This window comes from Cyprinus carpio, chromosome B19, assembly GCF_018340385.1.
Source record: "Cyprinus carpio isolate SPL01 chromosome B19, ASM1834038v1, whole genome shotgun sequence".
In the NCBI taxonomy this organism is placed as follows: Eukaryota; Metazoa; Chordata; class Actinopteri; order Cypriniformes; family Cyprinidae; genus Cyprinus; species Cyprinus carpio.
The window spans coordinates 4,562,976-4,581,899 of NC_056615.1; the positions used below are offsets into that span (position 1 = coordinate 4,562,976).

The 18,924-nt window shown below is 33.0% G+C and overlaps 1 protein-coding gene across 1 annotated transcript; it reads left to right on the forward strand.

Moving 5' to 3' along the window:
* The first annotated feature begins 773 nt into the window (after positions 1-773).
* On the forward strand, positions 774-14,320 carry slc25a32a (solute carrier family 25 member 32a). Its single transcript, XM_019079170.2, has 7 exons — positions 774-1,410; positions 2,250-2,400; positions 5,405-5,490; positions 8,060-8,214; positions 9,803-9,916; positions 11,877-12,022; positions 13,988-14,320. Exons 1-7 carry the CDS (start codon positions 1,215-1,217, stop codon positions 14,112-14,114), a joined length of 975 nt encoding a protein of 324 aa, XP_018934715.1. The 5' UTR covers positions 774-1,214; the 3' UTR covers positions 14,115-14,320.
* Positions 14,321-18,924: the final 4,604 nt, after the last annotated feature.

Here is an 18,924-nt window from a genome sequence, read left to right on the forward strand (position 1 = left end):
TGTGTTTTTTTGTGGTTAACATTTTCACAAATAACTGTATTTTAATTTTTTTTAAACATTTTTCTCAGTAACTGATTACAGTTACATTTATTTTGTAATTAAATTACGTAATTCCATTACATGTAACTACTTCCCAACACTGGTGACAAGTCATCAACCTTTTTTTTATGTTTTTAATTTATTATTATTATTCAATGGTTTGTGTTTCAGACTGTGGTGAATTAAAACTCCTTCTAGTAGTTTCTCTCTCTCGCTCTCTCTCTCGCTCCCTCTCTCTCTCTCTCTCTCTCTCTCTCTCTCTCTCTCTCTCTCTCTCTTCAGACCTCTTTAAGAGTATGTTACCTAACTTAATGCCATTGCCATCAAATCATCCACGTGTTATTGGAAGAGCATTATAAAACTAAAATGCATTACCCAAAACTAACTATAAACATTACCCAAACATTTAAAAATAAATGCCTCAAAGGATAAGAATGGAAATCAGATTTTATATTTGACCTTCCACCTTATGATGTACTAATACTACTACTATAATCAATATCAACAATAATACTTTAAAACATTGAATCATATAGGTTGAAATGGCATATATAAATTGTATATAATATGTAAATAAACATCAAATATATAATGTGTCTGGTGTTTTCTTCTTCTTCTTTCAGATTGCTGTTTAATAACAGGTTTTGGATGTAGTGTGAAGGAGAAATCATTTATTAAGTCATTCATTCATTAATTTTGAGTACCTTGAATATATAGGCCAAAATAGTATTTATAGCACATTTACTATAAATAGATAAATAGCAGGTTACAGTAAATATAGTGTAATAAGTCGTCGTCAAAGATAGCACACGCTCCATCTCAAAACAACGCGCACAGATTTCTAGTGCCTGTGGGCTGATCTCTGAATGACGTCACATCATACGTGATGGGGATTGGCTGCTGCGATGCACGTCGCCCCGCCCGCTGAGCTGCGTCACCACGCTCTGTTATTTACCTTCTTCTTCTCCCGCAGCGGAGAGAAGCGGAGGTCAGGCGAGCGGTCGCTCTTAATGATGGCCCAGCGGTGGCTACTGAATTCAATAGGGGCATTGGTTACTTGATGTTTATATATATATATATTTTAAACAGTGTCAGTGTGCCGCTGTCTGCACTCAAAAAGTATATTTTACTGGCTCTGGCCGCTCAGGGAGTCCGTCTCTAGTACGTAAACAAACATGACCGCCACCGTCTCCAGACAGAGACACGCTGCAGTCGCTGCAGACTCCTCTGGATCTTCCTTTTCCCTTACTGCAAGCCTCCTGCGACTCTCGAAACACATCAAATATGAAAATCTGGCAGCCGGACTCAGTGGGGGTGTTATTTCCACAATGGTGTTGCACCCCCTGGATCTGATCAAAATCAGGTTCGCAGGTGAGTACATGTTTATCTTGTGTAATGCTGCAGAGAGTGTCTCAAAACCTAAAGAGCTGCCTACAGTAATGGCCAAAAATACTCTTTAGACATGCTTTTTAATTTAAATAAAAAAATCTCACAATAACCCATTACATATATATTTTAAAAAACGAGTAAAAACTATAATATTAATAAATATAGATAAAAAAAACTAATTACTCAGTTTTCCATTATTTCTGGAAAATAAATTAAATTATTAAAATCTTGAAATTGCTATACAAAATAAACGCTATGTGAATCCAGTTTCACAATCTGAAAAACTGTGTCATGCTCTCTATGTTTTGTAGTGCTGTTAATCGCGATTAATCGCGATTAATAGCATCCGAAATAAGTTTACATAATATATGTGTGTATACTGTGTATATTTATTATGTATGTATAAATACACACACACACACACACACAGACAGTATATATTTTGAAAACATTTACATGTATCTACATATATGTTTATATTCATATATTTTATATTATATATAAATATTTTTATGTGTAAACATAACATATTTTTCTTAAATATATACTTGCATGTATGTGTATTCATATAAATATACACAGCACACACACACAAATTATGTAAACAAAAACGTTTATTTCGGATGTGATTATTAATCGTTTGACAGCACTAAGGTTTTGAGACGCAGCCCAGAAAACTAGAAAAACACACACAGAGGGCACGATACAGATTGCCTGCTAGTTTTACCTTTGCACTGGCCTTTTTTAAAGAGTATTTTTAGATTATTTTGATGCAGGAGTGGGAGTGTGTTGTTTGCCCCACTGTTTCTTACTCGTTCCAGTAAGTGATGGTCTGAAAATGCGGCCCCAGTACGATGGCATGGTGCACTGCATGAAGACCATCTGGAAGCTGGAAGGGATTAGAGGTCTCTATCAGGGTGTGACCCCCAACATCTGGGGGGCCGGGGCATCATGGGGCCTGTACTTCCTCTTGTAAGTAGTCAGAGTTGCGTGGAAAAGGGAAGCATGGAATGGAATTCCGGTTTGAATGTATTTCTAAACACAACTTCACTATATTCAGTGTTGGGAAGGTTACTTAGGAAATGTAATAGGTTACACATGAAAGCATCTGCTAAATGCCAATGTAATTTAATAAAAAAAATTCTCAGTAATTGTAACGGATTACATTACATTTATTTTGTAATTAAATCATGCAACTTATTATTATGTATATTATGTAACTAGTTACTCCCCAACACTCACTATACAGTACTGATCAAAAGTTTGGGTCAATACAATTTTGTTTTATTTACTTGCTAAATAATATACTTTAATAAATATGAAGCAGCACAACTGTTTTCAGTCTTTACTAATCAGAAATGTTTCTTGAGCAGCAAATCAGCATATTTCTGAAATGATTTCTGAAGGATCATGTGACACTGAAGACTGGAGGAATGATGCTGAAAATTCAGCTTTGATCACAGGAATAAATTACATTTTAAAATATATTAGTAATATATTTTAATATAAATTAAAAAATATAAATAATAGAAATTAATTAGTAATATAAAACACGTAAAAGGGGTCATATGATGCGATTTTAATTTTTCCTTTCTCTTTGGAGTGTTACAAGCTCTCGGTGCATGAAGAAGATCTGTGAAGTTGCAAAGACTAAAGTCTCAAATCCAAAGAGATATTCTTTATAAAAGTTAAGAGTCAACCACACCCCACTAAAATGGCTTTTTTTTTAGTTTTAATCCTCTTAGTCCCACGTGAGACAGAAGTCTGCAAGAAAGAAGGCGTAACTTTTATTCTCTTTATTGCCGCCGCTGCCATGTTGTGGAGACGCTGTGTGTTTCGTTGTGAAAGTGAAACTACTTTGTTTGATCTTCCAGAAGAGGACACAACTAGAAATCAGTGGTTAAGTTGTATTTACAACACTGTTCCAGAACAGTTCAGATGTGTGCAGCACATTTTACGGAGGACACAGACTATTTCCTGAACCAGTAGCCTGCAATGCTTCTGTGGCACAACGGCTGTTTCTATAAAGTGGTGCAATTCCAACTTTGCAAGGACAGTCTGGTGCTTCTGACTCACAGACTATATGTATGATTTCATATTTAAAGAATTTGCCAATGATGATTCAAACACAAGTTTTAAGTGTAGAGTAGCGCTTGTTGTTTGTCGTTTCTCAGATCACAAATGCAGATATTGTTTTATGTTTACACAGCATGAAACGCAACACGTAAAAAACAGTATAAGTCATTATAATCATTAATTATGTCACCACTGGATGTAACAAATGCCTCGTTTTTAATGGGTTTTATTGGTTTTGTTTCGTCGTACCGGGACATGCATCACAGTATGTTAAGGGGCATTTCCGTCACAGGCTTGAGGCATTCGGCCAATCACAACATGCTGGATAGCTGGCCAATCAGAGCATACCTCGCTTTTCAGAGCGATGAGCTTTATAAAAAATGACGCGTTTCAGAAAGGGGGGACATGGAGAAACAATAATGTGCATTATGTGGAAAATAATGTGTTTTTTTTTTTTTTTTTTTTTTTTTACCTTAAATCGCATAAACACATTTCGTTACACCAAATACACAAAATAATTTTCTTTTTAGCAATGTCATATGACCCTTTAATAGAAAACTAATTTTAAATTCTAATAATATTTCACGATATTACTGTATTTTTAATAAATGAATACTTGGGGAGCATAAGAGACTTCTTTCAAAAGCATTAAAAAAAATCTTAATTATTCCAAACTTTTGACCAGCAGTGTATATGCACTGTATATTTTATTCTACCACATTTTGCTATAAGTTTGATTGCATAATTGCTGTTAATAGTGTTAATCGTCTGTTTGTTAACGTCTTTTATTGATTTTTCCGAACATTTCTGCCGTATGCACATAAACTGACAGTCATCACTGATAAGCTACTACTAAATATTGTAGAAACTTAATTTTCTGTAAAGTTGCTTTGCAATGATTTGTATTGTGAAAAGCGCTATACAAATAAACTTGAATTGAATATTTTTACTAAAACATTTTAAAGCATGAGAAATGCCAGATGGGAACATTTTTGACAAACACCAGTCCTTGAATTAAAAAATAAATAAATAATTATAATATTATATATATATATATATATATATATATATATATATATATATATATATATATATAAATATATATATATATATTCAAACCAAAAAAGGTTATTTTAAATTGTAATAATATTTCACAATATTGCTGTATTTTTAGTCAAATAAATGCAGCCTTGGTGAGCAGAAAATACTTATCCTTAAATGTTTTAATAGTAGTGTAAATGGCATTGATATTGATTAATCAATTAAAATATTATAACAAAATAATAATATAGAAGTGAACTTTCTTGAAAAGGCATGGATACTTTAAAGTTCACAGGCCAAAAAAAGAAGCTGCCAGCAGTGCAACAGTGTCAGTTGATACTGTATGAGGTATGAAGATCCTCCAGGAAATCATCTGACCTCATTTCAGATCAGGATCCCTGGCAAACAAAGTGTGTATGTGCGACTTCACACGGGTGCCAGCACTGAAATATAAGTAGTAGATCCTTGTTGATTTGGTCTTTGTCCTTCAAAAAAAACAGTGGGTAAGCAAGCTGTAATCTCAAGAAGAACATTTCTCCTAATATTTTGTTTATAGTATCAATCATGCTGTGGAAAAAAGATTAGGTGAGAGGGAAATCCGGTGAAGATCTGACCATAACAATACATCTGGAGAGATTTATATCCAGCAGCACTGACCCCAAAATAAAAACTGTTGATTTACAGGTTGTAATGACATGAAAGAGAGTAAATGATGACATAATTGATGTTTTCATCCTCCCTGAAATCCCCATGGAGACTCAATAACAGTTACATAAAGGATTAGGAAGTTTACATCACTGTACAATAGACATGCATGTGCTGAATGACTCTAATATGGTGTTTTCTCATCTTCCGGCAGTTATAATGCTATTAAAGCGTACACGCAGGAGGGACGGCAAACAGAGCTGAGTGCTGGCGAACACCTGGTGTCTGCAGCGGAGGCAGGTCAGTTTGAGAGCCTGACAAACTAAATCTGTAGCTCAGCTATGAGACGGGAGCAACAATCATCCCTGTTATGCCCAGACTTTAGGCTACGCCGCACACTCTGTGACTATCAGATGTTAACCACCTGTTTATGCTTGTTTTATTTGAACAAAATAGACCCGACTGAATATAACAGGTCAAACTCAGAGGCTTAAACTTGATTATTTGCACAGTGATAAGCAAACAAACCGGACGGAAATAGCTGGAGTTAGATATTGCACGCTTAGGTCTGCTAAAGGCATTTTCTTTCAAGATAATTTTAATGTTTTTGGTAATGTAACACAATTTTCATATCTACTTTTAAGGCGATAGAATATTTTAGAGTGACGCAAACCAAATAATACCATAAAACATCACAGACATCTTTAAATCCAATAATGTTTTATTGACATTTAAGCTGTTGTTTTTCCTTCCGAAAGTGATGTCACTTCCTGGAGGATGTCATTAGGTAGTCATTTCGAAGGATATTTTTCAAAGCACTAACAGAATGGAAAGTGATGGCAAAACTAAAACAGCATGTTTTATTTAAATCATTTAGAAAACGTATATTTCTTAATAAAGTGACCCTTACGAAGCACCACCAACAGTTTCTTTTTAATAGAAATGAAATCATAAACACTTTTGTTAAGCAAGGACATGCTAAATTGAACAAAAGTGACAGTGAAATACTTATAATGTTACAAAATATTTCTATTTCATATAATTGAGTTTTCTATCCCTTAAAGAAACAAATGTATCACAGTTTCTACAAAAATCTGAAGCAGCACAACTGTTTTCAACATTGATAATAATCAGAAATGTTTCTGGAGCAGAAAATCAGCATATTAGGATTATTTCTGAAGATCATGTGTCACTGAAGACTGGAGGAATGATGCTGAAAACTCAGCTTTGATCACAGGAATACATTACATTTTATAACAAATTCATATAGAAAACAGTTTATTTAAACTGAAATAATAATTCAAATTATTAGTGTTTTTACTGTCCTTTTGATCAAATAAATACCACCTTGTTGAGCAGAAGAGACTTCTTTTAAAAACAAAATCTCACTTTTTAAAGGTAGTGCAAGTATATGGAAAATTAGGACATTTTTGGATAGTTTTGAACCAGATTTGACAGAAATTAGCTCAAAATATGGTGAAACTGTTGCCAGGTCACAAATTTACAGGAACTTACCTCTAGTTGAGGTAACAGTAGATGCACTAGTAACTGAAGAGTTCACAGTCGCAGAGTAAATATGTTGTACGTTCAGTTCATTTACACTAATGTTATCAGCTTTTAAATGAGATTCTCAGACTGCGTGTAGCATTGGCCTTGATTCTGATTAGCAGTCTTTGCAGATTTTAATCACGTCACTGCGTTCATTTCTTTAAAGAAAAATGGCAGGGAAAAATTATTTGCAATATCACAATTCATTCCAGGCAAGAATGCAAGAATAATATGCAATAATATGCAGCACTTTTGACTGAAAATAATGCTGTTTCAAAGAAATCTTCAAATCATTATGAGCCATTTTTCTGTAAGGTGTGTCAGAGTAGCAGTGATTTAGGAGGACGGGGCTTAGTGAAGGGTCAGCTGACAGTTCTTCATTTAAAATGAAGCTCTATGTTTACTTGATTGTATGAAAAAAATAAAAACAGAAACTGCAACTTTCCATTTCTCAAAATGGCAACTTTATTTCAGGTAATTGCAACTTTATATCTTGTAATTATGACTTTATATCTCATAGCAATGTGACTTTATTTCCTATTTTAGACTTTACCTCACAATTACCTGTTTTTGGTTTTACACAAAGGTTGAAATGTACCAATGTTTGTGATATTTTAAAAAAAGATATGTAAAACAAATTTAATTTCTATCCTATTTCCATCCTGTGTTTTTATATATATATATATATATATATATGTATATATATATATATATATATTATATATATATATTATATATATATATATATATATATATATATATATATAGATATACATATATATACATATATATATATATTATATATATATATATATATATATATATATATAGATATATATAATATATATATAATATATATATATATATATATATATATATATATATATATATATGTATATATGATGAGGATATGAAAGTGCATTGCATAACAGGAATGAGCAGCTTCAAAACAGTTTCCTATGTGGCCAGTTTGAAACTGACAAAAAATAGAGAAGAAACAAGATTGTGGTATCAGCTTAGGAAGTGAAACAAGCAGCTTTTTTCAATTCATCACTAAAGAATATCGAGGAAGAAAACAGTCCAACAATATCACTAACTAATAGAAAATGAACACACTTCAGCTTTATCAGTATAACACAGCAAAAACATACTATATCAACCCCATCCTGCATTTTTAGACTCTTAATGATAATACAGCAATGATTTTTATTCCTATTGGTCTCTTTTACATGTAAAAAACCTGTCTCAGATCTCAGACAGAGACTAACGTGGAGTGACTAGTTAAGTGTTGGTGTGAAGGTCCCCTGTTCCATGTTTCCAGGCATGCTGACGCTTTGCCTCACCAACCCAGTCTGGGTGACAAAGACCCGGCTGGTGCTGCAGTACAATGCAGACCCGTCACGGAAGCAGTACAAGGGAATGATGGACGCCCTCGTGAAAATATACCGTCACGAGGGTATCCCGGGACTCTACAGGGTACATCTACAGATTTTAAACTGTTGCAGGTGTAATAGAGCTTTCATGTGTGCTAATCTCAAGATTAAAGTCAACATGAAATTAAACATTTGTCCCAATTACTTCCTTAAACACACGTTCTGTACACAATTCCCCTTTGTGAAAAAGAAGCATTTCAGCATACTTAAAAAAAAAAAAAGAGTACTTATTTTGAAAATAATATAATTTAAAAAATATACTTAAGTGCAAATTTAATTTGTTTTCCTAAATGCATATACACAAATAAATGTAATATACAAATATGAACATTTTCTTGAATTTACACATGCATGTGTGTATTTATATATACACAATAAATTTAATTTAAATTAAATTTATGCATTTAGCAGACGCTTTTATCCAAAGCGACTTACAGTGCATTCAGGCTATCACTTTTTACCTATCATGTGTTCCCGGGGAATCGAACCCCCAACCTTGCGCTTCGTAACGCAATGCTCTACCACTTGAGCTACAGGAGCACTAAAAAAAATAACTATAAATATGCACAGTATACACACATATATTATGTAAACAAAAACTTTTATTTTGGATGTGATTAATCGCGATTAATCGTTTGACAGCACTTATATATATATATATAATTTCATTATTCATACTTCTGTTGTCTCTGAAATATGGTTAAAGTGTACCGCTGTAAAATGTACTGACAAGCATTTATGGTAAACTAAAATATACTTTAATGTCATTTCTACTGAAACTTGCATGTTGTGTATTTAAATATATTTATAACTACACATAAATAATGATGGCATTGGAATTTAATACTAAAATATATTCACTTTAAATGTAATATCAAATAACCCTCTACAGGTCAAATTATAATCAAGTACTTGTGCTTTAGTATTTGGGTCAACTCATCAAAATATATGTACTTTTTAAAGCATGACTTAAAATATGGTTTAAAATGTACTTTAAAGTAAAACTCTTCATTTGACATTATTACGTAATGCATTTAAAAAAAATTTAGTTTAGAAATATAGTCATGAATGTTCTCTCTTTAAGTACACTTAAGTGGCCTTTGTTCATTAGTATATTATCATCAAGTAGAGTTTTTAAGTACAATTCAAGTGCACATTCAATACAGTTAATTGTGCTTTCTTTTTTCACAAAGGTCATCTGTGCGAGTTTGTCTTTTGTATTCTAAATTATTATAAGAATTTACTAGTAATAACTTAATTATAACCTGTTTACTCTGATATGTGTCACATTATGCATGTAGAATGAATTGTATTTCATGTTGACTTTAAAAAGTGGGCTGATCCAGCTTTTTGCTCTGTAACATTGTAGTTTTCTGTAGGGCCACAGGAGGGTGTGATTGTATTATGTTTAGAGGATTGATCCAGCTCTTAACCTGTGCTTCCAGTTAGGCCTAAATACAGTTTAGGCTAAATTCTTTGTGAGTCACGCCAGATTGTCCTAAAACGATTATGTATTGAAGTAGACCTCCTTCTAGTTTAATTCTAGTTGAACACGATGACGTGGCTTTTAGTCTGAGGTAACTGTGTGATTGTGGTTTTGTGAGCCTCAATTTGTTGTTCTGCCGCTGCAGGGTTTTGTGCCTGGACTGGTGGGGACTTCCCATGCTGCACTGCAGTTCATGACCTATGAGGGGCTAAAAAGAGAGCAGAACAAATACAAGAAGATGCCATCTGAATCGCTGCTGGTGAGGATATAAAAACAGCCTTGCATTTTTAGCACACACTAGGAACTTACGATAGGATGAGAGGCAACACTATGATTTTCATATCATTAAAATTGTGTAGTTTTCCTATATTTTGTCCTGTACATTTTGCAGTTTATTTTGGCCAAGTCGGCCAAATTTTGACAGGAATGGGACATATGACAGAAATAGTACCATTCGGTGTGTCATGTATGTCCACCGTAAAGGTTGCAAATTTCCAGTCCTTCAATATAACTGGAAATAAAAATGTCAAAATAAAAGATATTTATTTTTTCAGATTTTAATTAAAGGTATATTTCGCGTCTGTTTCTGTTTATTTGTAGACACAGTATACATCACATTTACAAAGAAGGATCATTTCTAAAATTTTCCATCAAAAATACGATCTGAGTAGCTCCCGAACAAAAACTATGATGTTTATGATCCGCTAAATATGACCATCAGACAGTCAGGTATAAAGAGACTAGACTTACTGACAGATAAAATAAGTTACTAAATAAATACAGGATTGTGATTACCTGCATGTTTTGTCTGATTTCTTCAAGTGGTCGTATTTACCATGTTTACTATATGTGTAGTCTTTTGCATCGCATAGAAATACTTCTGCCTTGTATGGTGATCATAATCCACATCAGATCTCAAACAGTAGTTATTTCAAACACTCGCTGCTGTTGGAAAGTGAGTTTTTAACCCTAAAAAGGGCAAACCCAAACAGAGACATCAGAAAATTAATTTATCACTATTTTCCATCTTATTGGGACTCAAATAATACAATTTCATGATTTTTTATTTATTTATTTTATTTATTTATTAATTTATTTTTAAAGTTGAGTCTTATTTTTAATTTTAATGTTTGTATCCCCCAAGATACGTCCCCTCTTTAGGGGTGTAAATTAACTGAAAACAGAATATTTGTTTATCAATGCTTGCTGAAGTGAAAGCATTTAAAAAAAAGTTATAAAAGTTTAAGTTTACAGTAAAGATAATGTATTATATTAATAGTTTTATATACACTAAATATTTTATAAAATGTGTTGCACTCTAATATTTGCTGTAAAATCAAAGCCATATGTCTAACCAATTTATGTTCCAAATTTGAAGTTGATATCACAAAAATTGTGGTTCCTGTGAGATTTTGTCTGTGCACTATACCAAAAATAACCACTAGGTTACATCCAAACTGTATAGAGTTTTTTTTTTTATGAGTTTTCTGTCACAAATCAATAATTTTCTTTCACAATATCACTTCTATTACAAAACAGTCACCAAATATGGAACCTTGGCTGTCAGACCTTTCCAACGATATCTGTTTCTGATTAGATTTTTTAAAACACAAGCCACAAAATCTCAAAGTCTATATGTATGTTTTTATATCTTGATTTATACCCTTAAAAGAGCAACGTATCCTCTGAGATACAAACAGTTAGAGAGAAATTACAAGAAATGCAAGCATTTAATTCATAAAATTTAAATGTAATCCGAATGAGCTAATGCTGAACAACAGCTTGTTAAACAAGTAAGTCCCCGCCAACATGTGTAAATATATGAATTCGATCAACTAGATATAGATAGATAGATCAGGATATTTTTTAATAGAACTAACTTGATTATATTCGTCTGAAAGAAGAAAGAGGGTGAGTAAATCGTGGGGTAATTTTCATTTTTGGGTGAACTATCCCTTTCATTTCAATGACATTTCTGGACCTGGAAACCTTTGTAGAATAATATTATCTAATAAAACTCTTGCGCTCAGACAGTGTCATCCAAATTGATTTTCAACATTTTATGAGGTACCATAAAGGCACCACGGGCAAGAATGAGCCATACGCTTATGTGGCATTTGACTGTATATTGTAACCTTTAGAAAGAGCGGTTTATGTGTACTGGAGGCAGTAATGATCTTTGTGAGTCAGTCTCTCCGTCTCGTCTGTCTCTGCTTTAGTCTCCATTGGAATACATCACCATGGCAGCCATTTCCAAAATATTTGCTGTGGCAGTGACCTACCCGTACCAGGTGGTGCGCGCTCGCCTGCAGGACCAGCACAACAACTACAGCGGCATCGTGGACGTCATCCGGAGGACATGGAGGTATGCATCACTGAGCATTTAGAGATCAGAGATCAAAGCAAAACAAGTAACAGTGAAAAAAAGTGAATCAGTCGTGAATCAAAATGATTAATTTGGATTCCTTTATAGAAGTCCTTTTTTAGAGTTCAGATTTTATCACTGTTTTCACTTCACCATAATTAAAGTAATTGGATTAGTATTTAAGTTGTATTTAATGTAGATATTCAGTACACTACCGTTCAAAATTGTTGAGTCAGGCAGTTTTTTTTTTTCTTAAGGCTACGTTTACACGACAGCGATGTAGTCAAAAACGGAAAAGTTTTTCCCTTGCATTTTTAAAACGTTTTACGTATTCATGACAACATTTTCAAAAAGATTTGCGTTTACACATATTTGCAAAAACGGCCAGAAATACTGTATTAAGTATACCAGGCCAGTAGGTGGCACTGTCACCTTGTTAGTAAACAGTACCTGTAGGGAAGTGATGATTATCTGTTGTATATGATGTGTCTCCGCTGTTGGTTGTAAGATTGGTGTAAATCCACACTTTGCTGATGAAGCATTAGCAAACTTGAGCAGCAACAACAGTACCATGTACTCCGCCATTGTTGTGTATGTTTGTTCGCACTTGATTTTAAAATCGACATGTACTGCGCATGTCTACATACCTAACACGTACTACGCACATGCATGAAGTCACAGTTTTGAAATATTCCCGTATTGGGTGTTTACACAGAAACGATAACGGTGGCGATTTCAAAAACGTACACTTTGAAACCCATTTTCTAAAATGCGCGTTTTCAGTCCCCAAAATACTGTTATTGTGTAAACGAACAGATAAAACGCATAAAAAGTTTCCCGTTTTTGGCTGAAAACGTTGTCATGTAAACGGCACCTCAGGCTGGATTTATTTAATCAGAAATACAGTAAAAAAAAAAAGTAATATTGTGAAATATTATTATAATTTAAATTTCAAATGAACAGCATTTATTTAAAATAGAACTCTTTTGTAACATTATAAATGTCTTTACTGTCATTTTTGATCAAGTGCATCTGTTGTTGTTTAAAACAAATTATTTCTTACAAAAAATACTAACCCTAAACTTTTAAATGCTAATGTGTTTCATTGTTTTATGCTTAATTAAAACTGCTTTGTAAATATTAATAATAATGAATAAATATGAATAACAACAATAATTACTAAATATTAATGGAGTCAGTGACTTATAAGAGTATATTTAATAAAGAAACAAAAATGGTAAAGAAAATCTATGAGAAAAACCTTTAAAAATCTAGTTTAAAATGTATTCTTTTTTAATTAATGATAATTTGATATGGTTTAGAAAATTTTTACGTTTTAAAACTAAAACAAAAAAAAAACATCACAAACAAAGATGAAACAAAAAATGATAAAGAAAATTTACAATAAAAACCTTTAAAAATCTAGTATAAAATACATGCATTCTTAGAAATGTATTCTTTGTAAATTAATGATATTTTAACATGGTTTTAAAAAAATATTTTCATTTTTAAAACTAAAACTTAAAAAAAATTGATTGATTTCACCTTGATTTGGCTTTTGGTAAAATTTTGAGCTTTTGATAAAATAATAATATAAATAATAATAATAATATTAATAATGCATATTTTTAACTAAGTAATAATTAATGATTATCCCAAAGTACTTAAAGGTTTTCTTGTCGAGATTTTTATTAATTTATTTATTTATTTTTATTCATTTTTCTTCATTATAATTGCATGACAGTTGAATCATCCTGACATTTTTCTTGTTATGCATGACAACATTCTTTTAACCGTACTTTAACCTTATGAAACCTTATTTTTTTAAAGACATTGCCCTCTTAAACCACTTCATTTGTAGCTACGGTATGTTTTGTTAGCAGCTCATCATATAGATTGGATAGGAATACTGTGACTCATCTGACTGTACATCAGCTCAGTATGTTTGTGTTTGGCTCTCTCTAGCAACGAGGGGATCGAGGGCTTTTACAAAGGCATGGTCCCAAACCTGGTTCGAGTCATTCCAGCGTGCTGCATCACATTTTTGGTGTTCGAAAATGTGTCACGCTTACTTTTGGGCGAGTATCACTAAAGCTTCAGGTGCGCTTACACCGAATGCAACCACGGACCAACTCAACACAATATACCAGGACTGTGTGTGTGTGTGTGTGTGTGTGTGTGTGTGTTAGAGACGAGCAGGAATACCAAACATTTCCTGTTTAACTCTGAACTCGACATGAATGCAGACAAAACTAGCATTCAGCGTGTGCACTGAATGAAAAGAAGAACCTACAGGTGCATATATATATATATATATTATATATATATATATATATATATATATATATATATATATATATATATATATATATATATATGAGATTGTTGTATTGTTGAGTTTATTGAGAGAATATCCATACTTTTTTGAATATTCAACTTCGAAAAGGTGTCATTTCAAGTTGGCAATGACAAGAACGGCTCGTGGAAAAGTTGACTCAAGCCATCCTGTGATAATGCAACCGAACACAGTATTCACCAAACACAGTGCATAAGAAGAAGTTTTTTTTTTTTTTTTTCTATATTTTCACCAAACAGCTGCTATATTTGCTGAGCTACGTGAGAGAACGAAGCCACTCAGCAGATCTCGGCTGGCTGGGCATGCTCAGGAAATGATGTCACGCTGCAGGATAATAACAACCAGGCCTAGAGAAAAGGACAGGAGCAGATTTTAACCAGATGTGTGTAGATGGCATCTACTGGAAGAGAGGAACGCTTTAAGTATATAACTGAGAGGCTGTTATGTTTGTATATATGAATGTGTTATTGTCAGTGACGCACAAAGAAGAGCTGATGTATGTATAAGCCATTTTTACACATCCAATAAAGGAATATATGTAACAGACACAGACTATGTTTTTAATAATGATTGGCAGAAGCCCGATAAACCATTTCACTTCTAATCAGTTCGGACTTTTCACTTGTCAGTCACTATCTGCACTTGAAGATAATATAATATCAATAAAATAAATGGCCATTTAAGTGTGCTTAAAGACTTTAATCGTGGGTTTTTATCTAGTGCTGTCAAACTGCATCCAAAATAAAAGTTTTTGTTTTCATAATATATGTGTGTGTACTGTGTATATTTATGTGTATATAAATACGCATGCATGTTTATATTTCAGAAAAATGTTGTTTATATATTAAATATATTAGTATATAATATAAATTATATGAATGTAAATATATATGTTTATATATTTTTAAAGTATATGCTGTGTGTGTGTTTTTATATATACATAATAAATATACACAGTACACACACATATATTATGTAAACAAAAACTTTTATTTTGGATGCAATTTATCATTTGAAAGCGCTATTTTTAACCCTTAAGTAGACTTTAAAAAAAACTTTGTAATAATGTTCAATTAAATGTTTTACTTTAAAATACAATTTAAATCATGTTTTAATCTATTGTTGTGATTTAAAGTAGTGCACTTATTTTGACGTGTTGACTAAAGCACATGTAAAAAGTGCTTGATTATAATTTATACTGTAGCGTGTAGCTGTATTTAAAGTTCATAGATTTTTATCCTTACAAATGTGTAATTACACATTAAATTAAATATTAAATACACAACATACAATTTTAAATAGAAATGACATTAAAGTATATTTTAGTCAATCATAAATGATTTGGTAGTACACTTTAACTTTATTTAAATGACAATATAATTATAAAATTACATATAAAGGTTTTCTTTACACAATATACCAGGACTGTGTGTGTGTGTGTTAGAGACAAGCAGTAGCTGTATTTAGTCCTACTTACAATGTGTGTGTTAAAATCACTCTAACGGTCAGCTAACTGCATTTAATGATATAAATTATAATACATTTCCATTTAGCTGTAAATAACATGCAATTAATAAGTACTCTTAAAACCATGTTAAAATGCATTTTTTTTCACAATGTAATTCTCAGACCTACACGTTTTTTTTTTTAATCATTGGGTGATTCGGTGATATTTCAACATATGACTTATATATACTTATATGGGCCAGTGTGTCTTAACCTGTAGTAACAGGAATCTGATTTCTTCTAATACTGAACACTCGGGCGCAGCTGTGAAACTACTTCAGTACCACAGACATTCCAAGCCTTAGTCAAGCTGCACACACTTCAGCCCGCTGCGTTTTCCATCTCCACACCGTTTTATGATGCTGGTACTTTTGGCTTTTTTCATCAGCTTTTTAAGCTAATTACCAAGACTTTGGTTTAAATTAAAATGGGCCTTTTTAATGTGTATCATGTGTATGTAATGTAATGTGTATTCTCAAAACATTTAGAATTTAAGCAAAAAAGCTTCAGCAAAAAAAAGAAACAAGATTATATATATATATATACCAGACCAGATAATCTTGTTTCTCAGAGTCTGAGGATCCTTTAGGTGCTTTTTTGCTAATTCTAGATGTATTTTATGTGTTTTTACTGAAGATTGAGTTTGGCCCCACCACCATAAAGTCCAGATCATGGAGTGTTGCAGGGATGTTTGTCATTCTGTAGATTTCTCCCATCTGCATATATGATCATGGAGCTCAACTAGAGTGACCATCAGGTTCTTGGTCTCCAGTCTAGACAAGGCCCTTCTCCATCAATTGCTCAGTTTGGCTGGGCGACCAGCTGTAGGAAGAGACCTGGTTGTGCCAAACTTCTTCCATTTGAAAATCCTGTCTCTGAGCTCTGCAGGCAGTTCCTCTGAGTTTTCGCTCTGATATGCATCATCAGCTGTGCGGTCTTTTATAGAGAGGTGTGTGCCTTTCCAAATCATGTCCAATCCATTTAATTTACCACAGTTGTACTCCAATCAAGGTGTAGAAACATTTCAGCAATGATCAAGAGAAATGGGAGGCACCTGAGCAAAATTTTAAGTGTTCTTGCAAAGGGTCTCAATACCAATGTAAATGTTATTTCAGTTTTTTGTAAATTTACAGACATTTCTAAATTTCAGTTTTCGCTTTGTCATTAAGGTAAAGAGTGTGGATTACTGAGAATAAAAAAAGAATGTAAACGATTGTAGAATCAGGCTGCAACAACAAAATTGAAAAAAAAAAGGGGTCTGAATACTTTCTGAATGCACTGTATGTGTATATGTCTGTCTTTATGTATATATATATATATATATATATATATATATATATATATATATATATATATATATATATATATATATATTTACATTTAGTCATTTTGCAGACGCTTTTATTCAAAGCGACTTACAAATGAGGACAATGGAAGCAATCAAAAACAACAAAAGAGCAATAATATATATAATAATAATAAAGTGCTATAACAAGTCTCAGTTAGCTTAAACATAGTACACATAGCAAGGACTTTTAAATAATATAATAAATAAAAAGAAAACAGACAGAATAGAAAAAGAATAGAGAGAGCTAGTGTTTTTTATAATTGTATAATAAATAAAAAGAAAATGGATGGAATACAAAAAGATTAGAAAGGTAGTTCTTATATATAATCACAATTTCAGAAAAATATTTTTTAATATATATATATATATATATATATATATATATATATTTATAAATAGAATTAGAATAGTGAGTGCTAGAGTTAGAGGGTCAAATAAAGATGGAAGAGATGTGTTTTAAGCCGATTCTTGAAGATGGCTAAGGACTCAGCTGCTGGGATTGAGTTGGGCAGGTCATTCCACCAGGAGGGAACATTTAATTTAAAAGTCCGTAGAAGTGACTTTGTGCTTCTTTGGAATGGCACAATCAAGCGATGTTCACTTGCAGAACGCAAGCTTCTAGAGGGCACATAAGTCTGAAGTAATGAATTTAGGTAAAGGGGTGCAGAGCCAGTGGTGGTTTTGTAGCAAACATCAATGCCTTGAATTTTATGCGAGCAGGTATTGGTAGCCAGTGCAAATTGATAAACAGAGGTGTGACGTGCATTCTTTTCGGCTCTTAAAAAATTAATCTTGCTGCCACGTTCTGGATTAATTGTAAAGGTTTGATAGAACTGGCTGGAAGACCTGCCAAGAGAGCGTTGCAATAGTCCAGCCTGGACAGAACAAGAGCTTGAACAAGGAGTTGTGACACATGTTCCGAAAGAAAGGGCCTGATCTTCTTATATATATACACACACAGCCAATCACCTGACTTAAATCCATAAGTAAATAAGAACTAAAGATTAGAGTTCATAGAAGAGGCCCACAGATCCTTCAAGATTTGAAGATGGTTTGTGTGGAAGGATGGGCCAAAATCACACCTGAGCAATACATGCCACTAGTTCTCCTACAGGAGGTGTCTTGAAGCTGTCATTACCAACAAAGGCTTTTGTACAAAGTAATAAATACATTTCAGTAGTTCAGTTCTTTTTCCCAGGGTCATTACATTTTATTACACATAACTTAATTTCTGAACTTATTTGTTTTGTTTTCTCTGTATGTATGGATTACTTGGTTTGTTAGCAACATCTGGTGAAAATTTCATGAGTGGTACCCGGTGGGGTCTTCTGCTGTTGTAGCCCATCCGCCTCAAGGTTGTGCGTGTTGTGGCTTCACAAATGCTTTGCTGCATACCTCGGTTGTAACGAGTGGTTATTTCAGTCAAAATTGCTCTTCTATCAGCTTGAATCAGTCGGCCCATTCTCCTCTGACCTCTAGCATCAACAAGGCTTTTTCGCCCACAGGACTGCCGCTTACTGGATGTTTTTCCCTTTTCACACCATTCTTTGTAAACCCTAGAAATGGTTGTGCGTGAAAATCCCAGTAACTGAGCAGATTGTGAAATACTCAGACCGGCCCGTCTGGCACCAACAACCACGCCACGCTCAAAATTGCTTAAATCACCTTTCTTTCCCATTCTGACATTCAGTT